The sequence below is a fragment of the Ruditapes philippinarum genome, unplaced genomic scaffold (assembly GCF_026571515.1).
Source record: "Ruditapes philippinarum isolate M1 unplaced genomic scaffold, ASM2657151v2 ctg4822_1_1_1_1, whole genome shotgun sequence".
Classification (NCBI taxonomy): Eukaryota; Metazoa; Mollusca; class Bivalvia; order Venerida; family Veneridae; genus Ruditapes; species Ruditapes philippinarum.
In genome coordinates this window covers 176696-193526 of record NW_026851827.1, presented here as the reverse complement: position 1 = coordinate 193526, position 16831 = coordinate 176696, and the positions used below count along the sequence as shown (strand labels likewise).

The following is a 16831-nucleotide window of genomic DNA, read 5'->3' as shown; positions in this document are numbered from 1 at the left end:
GAATGGTAAAATCCAAAACAAATTCTTTTCTGTACTTATTTAGGGCAATCCCACTCTCTAGGAAGGAAAGTTTGAGAAGAAAGAATCTGCTCTTTTCCCTCTTCATTTCATTAACTAGTCTTAAAAGCCTTGTTTTGGGTAAATAACTGAAATGTCACAATGCAGTATTTAAGAAAACAAAAACTCCTTCAAGGGCATGTCTACTCTACTGTAAATCCTTTTATTGTATTGTTCTTTACTTCCAATAACACATTACATGTAGAAATATAACACTGTACTTGTAAGAATAAAATAAATATTTTGCAGTTATGTTAAAATCACCATTTTAAAATTCATCACTTGTACTTTTTTCCTATAAAAGGAATTACCATTTTAAGAAAATAAAGTAATAGACAACAGTTGTTAATAAATCTTAATCTTTAAGTCCCTACTGTTTGTAATTACAGAAAATCCATTTGTGCTTCATAGTCTTGCCAGGTGTATCAAGATTTAAATCCTTCACAGTGAACTCAGTCTCACCAACAATAAGGTGTAGACCATGATCCCACTCATCTGGCCATCCATCTGATGGTGGTATAAGTGTTATTGTTCCTACTAAGCTACAGTCCTCCTCTATACAGTATTGAGGATCTTCATGGGTAGATCTATATAGATCTACAAATCTCTCTTCACATTTTTCTTCTACTGTAGTGGCTCTATCATACGCTTCAAATGTAAATGTCTGTCCATACTCCACTATCTGACCTTTTTCTATCATCTTCCTAAATCTCCATTTACAATCAAAGTCCCCATCATAATTAACCCTAAGTTGTTCTGGATCTATTCCCGCTCTAAATGGTTCTTTAAGATGAAATCCATATGTGTACCTGGACCTACGTTGTATGATGTTTTGAGGTTTCCAGCCCATCATGACTGCCCCATTTAACGCAGCCAGTCTAGCATCATCTACAAGGATTAACTCTCATGTTACTGAATGTTGACTGAATTCTCTCCCTTACATAGGGAGATTCACTGTACCCTCCAACTAAAATGATTGTTTTGATTCATTTTCATCACATTGGTCTAGTACTTCCACCAACTTGCTAATGATTTTATCAACTGAATGGTTTAAATAATTCTTCCAGCATCTCTCTGTTAAGTAAAAGTCTAGCTTCAATTGAATGATACTCGAGTTTTCTGGCATATTTCGACTTATTTACTTATAATCATTCAAGTTCCTTTTTTCCCTCTTATGAAATGCACCAGAGCATTTTCCATTTTCAGTTGTATTGTATTTGTTTATGATTTAAACTCTTTTCTTCAGTCTAAACTCATTAACAAGGCTTACACATGCTGATGGTAGGTAGGGTGAGAATTCACTCCATACCTCTTCTTCTACTAAAGTTTCCATCATGTTAATAAAACAATCATCAACATCACTGCCACCAGAGGTTTCTCCTGTTGTTCGGTATATTTCTTGTATTTTGCCACCATCTATTATTTTATGAGCACATATGTCTGTTGTCCCTCCACCTAAATCAGCAAGTATGTACATAAACCCACAAGGTATTGCTTCTGTCATTATTCGTGGTGTACTGTATAAAGCTGCTGCTTCAGGCTCAAGAACAAGTCGAAGATGTGTCTCCAGAATTCCTGCTTTTGTTGAAGCTTCTCTCATAAACTGACGTGCCGAGTCAGATGATATTGCTGGAATTGTTATCATCCATTGAATGTCAGTTTCTTTCAGTTGAAGTTTTGATTCACAAACGATTTGTGATGCTTCATCTTTTAGATTTTTTATTGCTATTGAAAAAACTGTCATAGCTTCAAGTGGTTTACCAGAAATATCTTTTACTACCATTTCTCTTTCAATTTCACTTTCTTGATATATTTTCATTTTAAAGTTTTCAAAGTAGTAAAATTGGGATCTGTCACATTCAGAAAGCTCATGAAAATTAGTCTGTGCTTTGTATCCAAATGAATGGAATGTTTTGTCTGGTTTTAATAACAATATTGTAGGTACTCTATCTTCCTGCAGCATTCCTCCATGTTCTCCTGATTTTATTTTGTCTTCATATCCCTTAAAGGAATATGCAAACCCGGAATGGACTGTTCCAAAATCTATGGCTACTACAACAAGAGGCTTCTGTCTGCTTTCATTACTCTGTTCAATTTGTTGTCTTACTATTGGTATTACAACAAGTGGCTTGTCCACTTTATCCTCATGTAGTGAATCCTCATGTAGAGAATCCTGAGATTCTTTCTGTCTCCTTTCATTACTTTGTTCATTTTGTTGTCTTATGGCTGGTTGTACAACAAGAGGCTTATCTACTTTATCCTCATGTAGAGAATCCTGAGAGTCTTTCTGTCTGCTTTCATTACTTTGTTCAGTTTGTTGTCTTGCTGTTGGTTCTTTGATAAGTGGCTTGTCCATATTATCCTCATGTAGAGAATCCTGAGAGTCTTTCTGTCTGCTTTCATTTCTGGGTTCAGTTTGTTGTCTAACTGTTGGTTTTACAACAAGTGGCTTGCCCTTTTTATCCTCATGTGGAGAATCATGAGATTCTTTCTGTCTCCTTTCATTACTTTGTTCATTTTGTTGTCTTGCGATCGGTTGTACAACAAGAGGCTTATCCACTTTATCCTCATGTAGAGAATCTTGAGATTCTTTCTGTCTGCTTTCATTACTTTGATCAGTGTTTCGTCTTGCTGTTGGTTCTTTGATGAGAGGCTTGTCCACTTTATCCTCATGTAGAGAATCCTGAGATTCTTTCTGTCTCCTTTCATTACTTTGTTTAGTTTGTTGTCTAACTGTTGGTTGTATGGCTGCTCCCATACTTGTTACAGTTTAACATTACCAGCTTATCTTAACTTATTTTCCAGTTGAATTTTGTGTCTCGCTTATTTTTGAAACTTGCTGTTTTTTCTCTTGCTTACAGTGTTTTGTTGATTCATTTGTTAGTTGTAGGACTGTGCTCATGACTGTTGTAGCATTTTTAAAGTGTTCATCGGAGATCTCAGTAGTGAATTAATCTTAAAAAGAAAAGGAAAAAAACTTTTGTCATCTTTTGTTATTGTAATATACTGTAATAATGAAAATCTATTGCAAATATTTCAACAGTATTAATTTTGATAGATTTTAAAGGGACTTGATTGAGGTTTTTGACAAGACTGGACCCGAAATATTGTTTCTGAAATTTGTGTATCATTTAAAGTTTATGTAGGTCTGGAACAATAACTTTTGTTCATATTTTCAGATCATTCCCTCTCTTCTCAAAATTGATATTAATTTTGTCTATTGTTGGAGGGGCGATGGGGGTATTCACCCATATTTTTGAGAATTCCCCCCCTAATTTTTTCAGAGGCAGAGGGGAATTTTTAACATAGAGAAAAGAAGGCAAAAGATTAACAAATGTAATGAATTAATGAATTCTTACTTTTCGAACAAACCCCCCCCCCCTGTTTTTTTGTGTTAAATCCTAGAATTAAACACTTGACCAGTCGTACTAATAATACACAAAACACACAAAAATTTAATTCTCAACACATTCTCTATTATCCTTTGAAAATACTTCAATTCTAATGCTTCACTTGATGTATGTTAAAATTTTTCAAAATTTTAGGGCTTTAGACCACATTGGGCTTCCTTTAAATATAGGTTAAGAGTGAAGAATAATTGATTAGAAAAATGCTGATTTATTATTATTATTTGTAACATTTCATAAAGATTTTAATTAATATTCACTTACCATTATCCTATTTCTCAAAAATGTTACCACTTCAATTTAGACTTGTGCCTTGCATGTACATATTGATTTTCATTCACCCACTGTGTCAGCTTAAAGATTTAATTTGGAAAGAAGATATGAAGTATATAGTTGTTATCTCACTGGGACACTCAAATCTTTTTCTCCAAGAGCAAATTGATCAGTTGTATCAGAAGTGATTTTAGCAAACAATTTCATTGATTTAAATCAAATCACCAACTTAAAAACCTAGCTAAACATCGATTCCCCATTTCTTTCTGTACATAGCTTTTGGGAATTCAGCTAATTTTGCTTGTAAATAGCAATAAGCGATGTTTTTGGCCTTTTTTTGGTTAAAATGCAATAAAACAATTTTTTTATGAAACAAAATGATTAAATATCATTGAAAAAATAATTCCATGCAAAAAAATATAATTGTTAATACATAAGTTTACGTGGAAAATTGCTCTTTTCATTTTTTTTCATTATGGCAGGTGTCACTATGACTTTTTAAAAAGTTATAAATAATTTTCATTGTAAACAGTCTAATTTTTGTAAAATTTGAGATGCATAGCAAAAGGAACATTGTCCTGTTATTTCATAGTGAACTCAGTCACACCAACAGCATGGCACTGATCCATGTCCCACATATCTTCACCCATTGATGGGGTAATGTTCCCCTTTCAAAAAGAGTCAATCCCCCTCCTCATACGGAAAATGAGATCCCCTAGGGTAGATCTATATATAAGGGATGACCAAAAACGTTAAAACTGATTTTTATCCCAGGGAGGGGGGGGGTATTTAAAACTTACTTTTCTTTTTGCTTAAACAAACTTTTAAAGGGTCTAAGTGTTTAAAATATGAACATTTTATATGGTGAAAAATTTGTTCAGAACTTTTTTTATTTGCTATATAATTTGTTATTGACCTTTTCTCAGATTTGCGGGGCTCGTCCCCCCGAGTTTTTACTTTTGATTTTAAACCCTTCCCCTCACCTCTGTGGTTCAAATCCTAAAGGGGATTTTGGATTCTTTCATGTGAGGAACTATCCAGCTAGTCATGGGAAGTTTGTGGTTTCTACTCAGGGCCCTGTGCTAAATAATGCAGGGGCCCTTAAGGGTCTTCCTCCACCAGTAAACTGGAACGGCCATATTAACCTTATACTTGTCATGGACGTAAAACCAAAACAAACAAACAAACAAAATCTCAGACTTGCCAATAACATCTGTCCCAAAATTTTTGGGAGACATATTGTTTTTTGCCTTTGCCGTCTGTCTGTACAAACTCAAGTGACATTATGGTGTGGGTTCAAGGTCAAGGTCACTAGAGATGATAAAATATCCAGATATTGAGAGCATATCTATTATATTCATATCTTTAATGTCCACATCTCTGACAAAAGCTTATGTGACGGGCACATTTTTGCGACACTGTTGCCCTTGTTTGGTATATAATATCATCTAAAAGCTCCTCTACCATAGTTGTTCAAACTTTGCCCTATTGTTAAAATTGGCCCTTACATAAATACTGTTTGTCTTTAAGTGTGCACTTTGGGTTCTTATTTTACAAATCAAATTTTTTCCTCATCGGCCAGAGACTTGCAGGGACATTGACTTTTTGGGATATTATTTGTTTCTTGAAGATTTAATAAAAAGGTCAAATCCATCTACTTATTCAAGGCAATCTCAAGTTCTCTAGGGAGGAAATTTGGGAAGAAAATCTGCTCATTTCCCTCTTCTTTTCATTAATCAGTTTTAACACCTTGTTTCTTGGTAGAAAACTGAATATCCAAGAAATACTTTAGAAACACAATTACTCTGTCTCAGAGTAAATGTTTACAGTAAATCCTTTATTGCAATGTTCTTTTCTTCCATAACACTTTCCAAGTAAAATACAACACTAAGAATAAAATAAATATATTTTGCAGTATCCATTTAAACATCACTATCTTGTTTTGTTAAAATGCCATTTGAAAGTTTTCTCAGTTACTTCATCACTTCTCCTTTTTTTCCTGTGAAAGATATGACCATTTTAAGAAATGAAAGTAATAGACAATAATCTATTATTACGTCCCTACTGTTTGTAATTACAGAAAATCCATTTGTGCTTCATATTCCGTCCTGTATGAAGATTTAAAAATACTTCACAGTGAATTCATTTCCCAACAATAAGGTGTACTAGGATACCCCACAACCAGTCTGGCCCATCCAGTCTGATGGTGGTTTTGAATTTTTAATTGTTCCTACTAATGCTACAGTCTCTTTTCCTCATAACAGTTTGAGGCGCTCAGGGTAGATCTATATAGATGTACATACATCTCACATACATTTTCTTTGTGCTGTAGTGGCTGTAACCATTACCCTTTTAATATAAATGTCTGGCCGATATCACTATCTGAGCCTTTTTTCTATCATCTTCCGAAATATCCTTGGAACAATAAATGTCACCATCATGATTAAAACCTAAGTTGTTCTGGATTAGTCCCTCTTGAATGTTCTTTGAATATAAAATCCATAAGATGTACCTGGACCTACGTTGTATGATGTTTTTAGGTTTCCAGCCCCATCATCACTGCCCATTTAACACAGCAAGTCCTAGCATCATCTACAAGGATAACTCTCATGTTACTCGAATGTTGACCTGAATTCTCTTCCCCTTACATGGGGAGATTCAGTATCCTCCCTACTAAAATGATTGTTTCTGATTTCATTTTCATCAACATTGGTCTAGTATTTCAACCAATTTGCTAATGATTTACTCAATGATGGCTTGAATAATTCTTCCAGCATCTCTCTGTTGATTGTAAGTCTAGCGTCCATAGAATTATACTCAAGTTTTCTGACATATTTTGACTTTTTACTTATACTCATTCAACAGTTCTTTTTTTCCCCTGTTAATACATTTGCACCAGAAGCATTTTCCATTCTCAATTGTATATTATTTGTTTGTGATTTAAAACTCTTTTTTCTTCAGTCTAAACTCATTAACAAGGCTTACACAAGCTAATGGAGTGGGTTAGTTAAGAATTCATCCCAAACCTTTTCTTCCCTATTAAAGTTTTCATCATGTTAAATAAAACAATCATCAACATCACTGCCACCAGAGGTTTCTCCTGTTGCTCGGTATATTTCTTGTATTTTGCCCAATCTATTATTTTTATGAGCACATATGTCTGTTGTCCCTCCACCTAAATCAGGCAAGTATGTACATAAAACCCACAAGGTATTGCTTCTGTCATTATGTCGTGGTGTACTGTATAAAGCTGCTGCTTCAGGTTCAAGAACAAGTCGAAGATGTGTCTCCAGAATTCCTGCTTTTGGTTGAAGCTTCTGCTCATGAACTGACGTGCCGAGTCAGATGATATTGCTGGAATTGTTATCATCCATTGAATGTCAGTTTCTTTCAGTTCAAGTATTGATCACAAACTTCTTTGATGCTTCATGTTTTAAATGTTTTATTGCTATTTGAAAAACTGTCATAGCTTCAAGTGGTTTACCAGAAGATATCTTTAACTACCATTTTCTCTTTCAATTTTACTTTCTTGATATATTTTCATTTTTAAAATTTTCAAAGTAGTTAAATTTGGATCTGTCACATTGAGAAAGCTCATGAAAATCAGTCTGCGCTTTGAAACAAATGAATGGAATGTTTTGTCTGGATTCAATAACAATATTGTAGGTACTCTATCTTCCTGTAGCATTCCTCCATGTTCTGCTGATTTTATGTTGTCTTATCATTTCCCATAAAAGAAATGCAAACCCCAGAATGGACTGTTCCAAAATCTATGGCTACTACAACAAGAGGCTTGTTTACTTTATCCTTATGTAGAGAATCCTGAAATTCCTTCTGTCTGCTTTTCATTACTCTGTTCAGTTTCTTGTCTAACTGTTGGTTGTACAACAAGAGGCTTGTCCACTTTATCCTGATGTAGAGAATCCTGAGATTTCTTCTTTCTGCTTTTATTACTCTGTTCAGGTTGTATGACTGCTCCCATGCTTGTTACTAACTTATCTTAGTTAATATATCTGAAATCGATGATAAAAAGATTTTTTACTGACTATAGTACTGCTCCTGTTGTTGATTTTGTTTATACTAATAGAAAATTGCATTTACCTACCTTCATTTCTGTTCTTATATTTTCCAGTTGTCAGAACTTTTAAGATTTTTACCTAACAGTTTTGGTTTGTTTTTTTATTTCATTTTGTTTGTTTTTATAAGATTCACTTTCTGGCACCCTTTGAGATTTGTCTTTGAGAAATTTGAAATATGAGTAATAAATGCTTCAATAAATTCTTTGTTGTATTGGCCTTTCATACCTATACATATAATGGATAAATTGAGAATAGTAAAATGATCAGTGTTTCGTTATTGATTAATTTACTTAATGTTTATAGATATTTAGAAAGAAATATATAACATAGAGGATATTGAATGAGTGTAGGTTTAATACTATATTTATTGAACAAGTTGAATAAAATCATATTATGCGAGCCTCTGGCTACAAATGTGCTTGAAAATGATTGAAGGACAGACTAGTGTTGGTAAAAATCAACAGTTACCAAGAAAAAAACCACCTAAAAACGATCTTTTTCAGTACCAAAATCAATGAATTTTGTAATGCTTGCTCAATGTAACAGGCACATATTGCAGTTGATTTGAACTTCACATCAACCCCTCTATAATTCTCATGTTGTGTTCCAAGGTCTCAACACAGCATTAAATTTAGCCAGATTCTGATATGTAACGCTCATCGTGAGATCACTGCATTACCCCACCCACTGCAATTTTGTATAATGCTAGCTAAAGCCCCAGTCACATTAGAGCTTTGACGACCAGTGAAGACCAGTTCACGATCACTAGTGACCTCTGGTCGCGGACAATCGTTAAAACGTCTTACGACGGTCATCGGTGATTCTTGTGACAGTCATCAGGTATCTTATTTAGGGTTCCACGACAATTTCAGTCGCTAGATAGAGACGGTTTGTAGCTTGCACAAAACCTCCTTCGAGCCAAACAGGTCCGCTAATATCTTAAAAAGGTCTGTTAGGCTGTCGTAGCATGCGGTCGTCGCAAGATTGCGAAATCTTCTACGAAATCAGGCTTTACAAATTAGCCATACGTCACTGCTATCTTAATGTAGTCTTTAGTAATCGCTGTGATGGTCGTTTAACGACAAGTTAGTAGGTGATCGTATGTTATGTCACGGGATAGTCTTAAGTAATCCCAGGCAATCTTTGAGACCATCGTTTTACCGTTAACTGATGACCATATGTCGTCGTTGCATATGATGCACTTGATTCTAACCGATAGTCGAAAAGAAATTTATCAGTGCAAAAAATGGTTTTGGTCGCAGACAATCGCTGATGATCGTCAGTTTTACAAGTCGCCGGTGGTCGCAAGTAATCGTAAGCTCTAGTGTGACTGGGGTTTAAAGAGACTTCAGCGAACAGGTTTTATAGTACTGCTAGACGTGTTTTCTATTGCACAACATAAAAATAAAAGTGACACAAAGTTATGAAAGCCAGAACTAGTATAATGCTAATGATTTCTACTTACCATTCAATGAATATTAACGTTATTTTTGTAAAGCAATTTAATAATGTAGATATATATCATATTGTCATGTTATAGGATTGATTTTTGGCTCATGTGATTAACTTAATTCAGCAATGTTTTTTTTTTGGGGGGGGGGGGCCAGTTAGGGTTTAACAAGGGGCCATAAAAACGGTTGGAGTTTAGTTTGTATTTTTTGCCATCTTTTTTTGTTATTTTATAGAAACTTTTTTAAAGTGAACTGTACAGTAGCCAGAAAAATGTGTTTTTCAACCGAAAAAAATGACATATAAATTAATAATGGTTAAACCATTTGTTGTAACGCATATAGACCAACAAATTGAGCTTGACAAAAATGGAAAAAACATGCTTAAAAGTGCTGAAAAAATCCTTGGATTTTGAATTTGGATGTCTGTACAAATTTGTACAGACATCTAAATTCAAAATCCAAGGACTTTTTATATATAAAATTATATGTATATTTTTATAAACATTTACACACTTTTTTTTATTATTCATTTATTTCTTTATTTTTTTTTTATTCTATAACATTAACCCATTAAGGCCATGTTACAGCTATGAGCATTTTGTGAAAAATAATTGTTCTCCATTGAAAAGTCTCCGTGTTACCAAGTTTCAAATTGCCTCATAAAAACTGCTTTCAATTACTTATCAAACTTGGCAACAAATGTTGACCTAGACCATTGCCTTTTGTAACCCGCACATGCTGCAGTCTTAAAATTTCTTGTTACCATGACATATGAGGGGACATGTCAAAATTGCCAAAAATCACTATTTTGTGTTGATTTTTTTCCATCAAAATGGTTTTCAAAGTGCTGCAACTTCTCAATGGATTCAGATATCATAAAAGCAGAGATGAATTACAACTGCAAGGGAGCTTACTAAGGTAACAAGATGGAAAAAAAAGAAAGCAGTGGTCCAACTTTATTTGAATTTACTTCAAAACAAACATTTACATACATCAAGGTCTAAGTCACATTTAAACTCTACTTATAACATTTGCATAAACACATTCTCATTTGTTCATCGTTGTCACTGCAAAAAAGTAAATACGATATGCAAACAAATATAATGTGCAACAATAATAAAGTAGGCCATCTTATGTAATCGAACATGAATAGAAGTGGTGATTAATATTACAACGTTATTAATATGATGTTTTAAAATCTTTTTCAATAAATTGTACATATATGGACATAAGTTACATCCTTGCACAGCATCCCCGATTTCAGACTTAGCCCACAGCGAATTATATCATAAAAACATCCTGATGACCCGTCCAACCATTATAATCCGTTAGTGGTTTTCTGCTTTAGACAACACTTGTCTCATAATGTAGGACACATATCATAACAGGTTAAAAAACAAAGAACATTGAGCAAATAATCTTCAGTATTAATTTCTGCACCTCAGAATACGGAAAAAGAAATAAAGTCAGCCGCCAGGAAAAAACATTTCTGCCCACAGTACTTATGTGTAATTTGATTATCACGTAGAATATTTAAATCTTGTTGATACATCACATGCTTGATTAATTTGTTGTCTCACTAAAACAATATCTTTTATTTTTTAAGTTACAAATTGCGTAAAATGAATTTGTATTGAAGACTTATATAAAACCCCTTCATATATAATAAGTACCCCAAGCAAAAGTTAAAGCAAGATATGTGTCCAGTAACAAAGGTCAGATTTTTCAGGAAAATAAATAAAAGCCAAAGAACAATATATTTTTCATTTAATATTGTTCTTCATTTATTTATTAATGTTTCATGAAATTGCCTTGGTGATGACAATTTTTTTACTTAATATATATTACACTTTGAACTTTATCTGCAAGCAAATCCCCTCCCCTGGTCTTATTTTTAACCAGTCTGTAATTTGCCCCAGCTTTTTGTCTATATATAAATATCAACACTCAGATTTTGTCCTCATTGGCCAGATTCTAGAAGGGACAGAGACTTTGTGGGTACATTATTTCTTTTTTGAAGACATATTAAAATGGTAAAATATATTAGAATTCATTTTCTGTACTTATTTAGGGCAATCTCATTCTCTAGGAAGGATATTTGGAAAGAAAAAAATCTGCTCTTTTCCCTCTTCTTTTCATTAACCAGTTCTTATATGGTTTGTTTTCTTGGTAGATAACTGAAATATCACAATGATGTATTTAAGAAAAAAACAATACCTCCTGTAATGATGTATGTCTACTCTATACTGTTATAAATCCTTATTGTTATGTTCTTCAATTTAACACATTACCTATGTAGAAATATAACACCTACTTGTCCGAGAATAAAAATAAAAATATATTTTTTGCCCAGTATCCAATTTTAAACATCACTAGGTAAGTCATGTTTGCATACATGCCCATTAATTTTCAAACTTCAATAAACATGTGGGTTAACAATCGGCCATTTGAAAGGTTTTACTCAGTTACTTCACGCACTTCTACTTTGTTCATCTGTGACAGGAACTGATCCAATTTAAGATAATAAAAATAATAGACCAACCATTTGTTTATCAATCATTGATCCTTTAGGTCCCATACTGTTTGTCATATTACAGAAAGAGTCCACTTTGTGGCTTCAATTATTCTTGCCCTGTATTAAGATTTGTAAAACACTTCACATGTGAACATCAGTTTCACAACAATTAAGGTATAGGGCTTATTACGCACGCTATCTGGCCACCACGTCCCTTACTGTCATGGTGGTTATAATTTCTATGTTCCTACTAAGCTACAGTCCTCTCCTCCATTACAGTATTGAGGATCTTCTCTGGAAGATCTATATGACGACTTACTTAGTAGGCTCTTTCATGTTTTACTTCTACTGTAGTGGCTGTATTCATTTGCCCTTCAGATATAACATGGTCTGTGCCCATACTCACTATCTGACCTTTTTCTATCAATCCTTCTCAAACGTATCCAGATCACAATAAAGGGTCCCCACTCATAAAATAAATGTAAGTTTCTTCTGGATCTATTCCCTCTGAGTGAGTGCTCGTTGTCATAAGCATGAAAATTCCATAAGTATACCTGGACCTACGTTGTATGATGATTTCTGTAGGTTTCCAGCACCACAATCATCAAAAACATAGAACCAAACACAAAAAAAATAAATAACAAACAAAAGGCCAGATCTAGAAAAACATCTACAGGATAAACTCTCAATAGATGAAACTAGAGAAGATTGACTGAGATCTCATTCACCATTACCTAGGCGCAGATTCACACTGTAATCTCCACACCTAACAATGACTCCTGTCTTTGATCTTCCAATTTTCCATTCATCACTTGATCTAGTACCTGTAATCAATTTGCAAATGATTTTTTCATGACAGGTTTGAACAATTTCTTTCCAGTCATTTCTCTTGTTGATTGTCAAAGTCTAGCCTTTCCAGTAGAAATGAATACTCAAGTTTTCATGGCGATGGTTTGACTTATTTACTTATATCCATTCAAGTTCATTACCCTGTTTTTTATTGTATAACGATGAACCAGGAGCATTTTCCATTTTTCAGTTTTTATATTTATTGTTTGTGATTTTAACTCTTTCTTCTTTACAGTCTAAACTCGATTAACAAGGCTTTACACAAGCTGATTGCGGTAGGTAGTTGAGAATTCACCCCAACTTCTTCTCTACGTAAAGACTTCATTCATGTTAACTAAAACAATCATCAACATCACTCCCACCAGAGGCTCTCCTGTTCGCTCGGATATATTTCTTGTAATTTTGCCACCATCTATTATTTTATGAGCACACGTATGTTCTGTAGTTCCCTCCACCTGAACATCAGCAAAGTATGTACCATAAATCCCACATGTGTAAGCTATCTGTCATTATCTCGTGTCTGTACATGTAGTAAAGCTGCTGCTTCATCAGGCTCAAAGAACAAGTCGCAAGATGTAGTTTCTGGGAATTCCTGCTTCTTGTTGAAAGACTTTCTTTCCTCATGAAACTGACCGTTGCAGAGTCATTATAATATCGCCCTGGATTTGTTATCTCATCCATTGAACTGTCCAAAGGTTTCTCTTCAGTCCAAAGTATTGAATCTAAAACTATCTTTGATGCTTCATGTTTTACGAAGATTTTATTGCTATTCGAAAAAACTGTCATAAGCTTTTCAAAGTGGGCTTACCCAGAATATACTTTTACTACCATTTTCTTTCAATCTTTACTTTCTTGATACTATTTTCATTTTAAAAGTTTCAAGTAGTGTAAAATTTGGATTCTTCACATTCAGGAAAGCTCATGACAAATCATGATTGTGCTTTGTATCCAAATGAATGGAATGTTTTGTCTGGTTTTAATAACAATATTGTAGGTACTCATATCTTTCCTGCAGCATTCCTCCATGTTCTGCTGGACCTTTATGTTGTCTTCATTTCCCTTAAAGGGAATATGCAAACCGGAACTGGCACTGTATCCAAAATCTATCGGCTACGACAACAAGAGGCGTGTTTACTTATATCCTACTAGTTGAAAAAATCCTGAGATTTCTTTTTCTTCCTTTATTCCTCTGCTTTATTTTTCGTCTTGCTGTTGGTTGTACAAGTTTAGTTTTTCGATCTTGACTGTTGGTCTGTACAACAAGAGGCTTGTCCATTTGTATCCTCATGAATTAGGAGAAATCCTGACTATTCTTCTCTGTCTCCTTTCATTACTACTGTTCAGTATTATTGTCTCAAACTGTTGTTTTTTTGACTGCTTTCATAACTTGTTACAGATTTAAAATTTTATAAACTAATCTTAGTTAATGAATCTGAAATAAAAAATAAAAAGGTATTTTTTTTAACTTCATATCATATATTCAGCCTGTTTATGAATTATCTGAAATTAAAATAAATTGTTTTGTACTCTACATATTATGATTGCCATGCTGTTATTGATATTGTTGTCATTGAAATGGGGAAATAGACTTTGACTAAGTTTCTACGTACCTTCATTTCTATTTAAATATTCCAAGTGATCCAGACATTAAAGTTTTCTAATACTAACTTGTTTTTTATTTTTTCCATTTTTGTTTCTTCTATTATGCCCCTTTGAGAATCTATTTGTTATTGAGAGTCTTGAAATATGATTCCATGATAGCTTCATTTTAATCCTTAGGGTATGGTCATCATACAATAATAACCTTTATCAAAAAAATGATAGCTATTATATTGAACCAATTGTGCAATTCCAGTTACCCTTAACTTATAACTTGATCGATATTTAGAAAGAAAGAAAAGTTTTATATGAAGATATACTGTATGTGTTTAATCTTATAATTTTGCCGGTTACATTCCCTCATTTTGAACAACTAATTAAATGTGCCAAAATATTTGTTAAAGATTAGCTTAAAGTAATTATTACAATCTTCAAAAATTTATTCATGAGGTGGGGATGGGATGGGGGGGATATACATAGAAAAAACACATGTGCCTATTCTTCCTGTGGTATTTATATATTTGTCTGTATGCCACTGTCTGATTTTCATCATCCTCATGATATCAATACTGTGGTATCACCTATAAGCTGATTGCACATACAAATAAATTATGCAATTCATATAGCAGAGTTTTTTAAGGTTAGAAAATTGAACTCATGTCTATATAATTTGTATTTATTTGGGGGTTAGTTTTTAAGTTCTTCTGTCTTCATTGGTATAATCTATGTATAACAATTTTTTAACTTCATACAGGGCTCCTCGTTGTTTATTGTATTATACTGTGATATTGAAATTTTATTGCCAATATTTAAGTAATGGTTTATTTTTTAACCTGAAATTTTGATAGAGTATTAATTTTTATAGATATTAAAGGGACTCCAGTGATGTTTTTTGACATGACTGGAGCAGAATTATTTTTTCAGATTTTTCGTACATATCTTGATTGTAGATCTGTAGACCAATAAAACTTATGGCTGCATAATTGTTACATCATTTCTCTCTTAAAATTTAAATATTTGTATTGATGCTTCACAATCATGGCTCAATAATCATACACACAAAAATGTTAAGTTTAAGTCTCAACACATTCTCTATTTTCCTTTGCAAATGTTTCCATATTAATTTTAAGTGCTTCACTTGATGTATTTAAGTACACTGCAGCCTCGATAACTCACTCTTCATTATAACGCTAATCTCAGTAGAGCGCTCATAGACCTTGCTCCCAAAAAAAAAAAAAAAAAAGAAGACATCCAAAAAAAAATCCAAAAAAAAATCCAAAAAAAAATTTTTTTTTTTTTCAAAGTAGACTTATTAGATTTATAGCGCGCTATAAACGCTTGCCCAATTTGACAGTCAAGTACAATAAACAATTGTTATTAGGACATTTATGAGCGCCAAAGTTTATCTGCTCTTTTGTTGTTTACCTGTCTTCAAATTGTTTCCAAAATCTCAATAATTCATATCATAAAACTGTGACATTGGCAACCGTGGTGAATAAATAAACTAAAATTCACACACATAGCTTTGACATGTAAACCTCGCTGAATTAAATAACCCAACAAGCCCAAAATAATTAAAATCTGCACTGTAAATAGAGTGGCCATGACAGGAAGTAATTGGCGTTTGATTTACTAGGGGAACAACAACTAAAGCTGGACTGTAAATTACAGTGTTATTTACAGTCCACGCTTTACTTGTGTCCCCTAGTTAGTCAAAAACGTCATTACAGTAATGGCTACTTTAAACTGTTTACACAACATTCATGATTTTATTAATTTTCTTTCGAAAGTTTTTTCGTTTCTTTTAAATATAATTAGTATATTTTCGTGAATATAATATATTGTCTTACATCATTGAATGGTTTTAAGAAAAATCGATAATGTCAATATTCATTGAACAGTAAGTAAAAAAAAAAATTAGCAGTTATATATATGTATGGGCAGTGGAGTGGGGTAATGCGGAAATTTCTCAGATGACACGTTCTCATTAGAGCTTCGTCTAGAACTTGGTGTTGAGACAATTGGGACCACAACACTGAATGCGTCTTTTAAATGAGACTGAAAGTGTATTTCTAAAAATTTTATATTTTAGGCGTTCTAGACCACATTGGAGCCTCCTTTAAAGACATAGGTCAAAAGAAAGACATAACTACGACTCAGAAAAAATGCCAGATTTATGTATGCCCCCCTTCGAAGAAAGATTGGGGATATATTGTTATATGCTAATGTCGGTCTGTCTGTCCGTCGGTAGACCCACATGGCTTTTCCGCTGATATATCTTGATAAACGTATTTATCACAAAGTCCTTCAATTTTCACATAGTGATTGGTCATTCACTAGTAGATGACCCCTATTGATTTTGGGGTCCACTAGTCAAAGGTCAAGGTTCACAGGGACCTTAAATGTTCAAAATGGCTTTCCGCTGAGATTATCTTAAAAATATGTATCACAAAGTCTTCATATTTCACACCAGTGATTGGTCATAACTAGTAGATGACCCCCTATTGATTTTGGGGTCACTAGGATCAAAGGTCAAGGTCACAGGGGGCTTTAAATGTCAAAATGGTTTTCCGCTGATTATCTTGAAAAGTATGTATCACA

The 16831-nt window shown here is 33.4% G+C and overlaps 1 protein-coding gene across 1 annotated transcript; it reads right to left on the bottom strand.

Annotated features, from left to right (window-relative positions):
* Positions 1-427: 427 nt before the first annotated feature.
* LOC132740646 (uncharacterized) lies at positions 428-907 on the bottom strand. Its single transcript, XM_060728593.1, has one exon. It carries the CDS (start codon positions 905-907, stop codon positions 428-430), a length of 480 nt encoding a protein of 159 aa, XP_060584576.1.
* Between the last annotated feature and the right edge of the window lie 15924 nt (positions 908-16831).

Bases quoted from the DNA above. Each gene is read 5' to 3' on its own strand.
- LOC132740646 (XM_060728593.1), bottom strand. From the start codon at position 907: ATGGGCTGGAAACCTCAAAACATCATACAACGTAGGTCCAGGTACACA.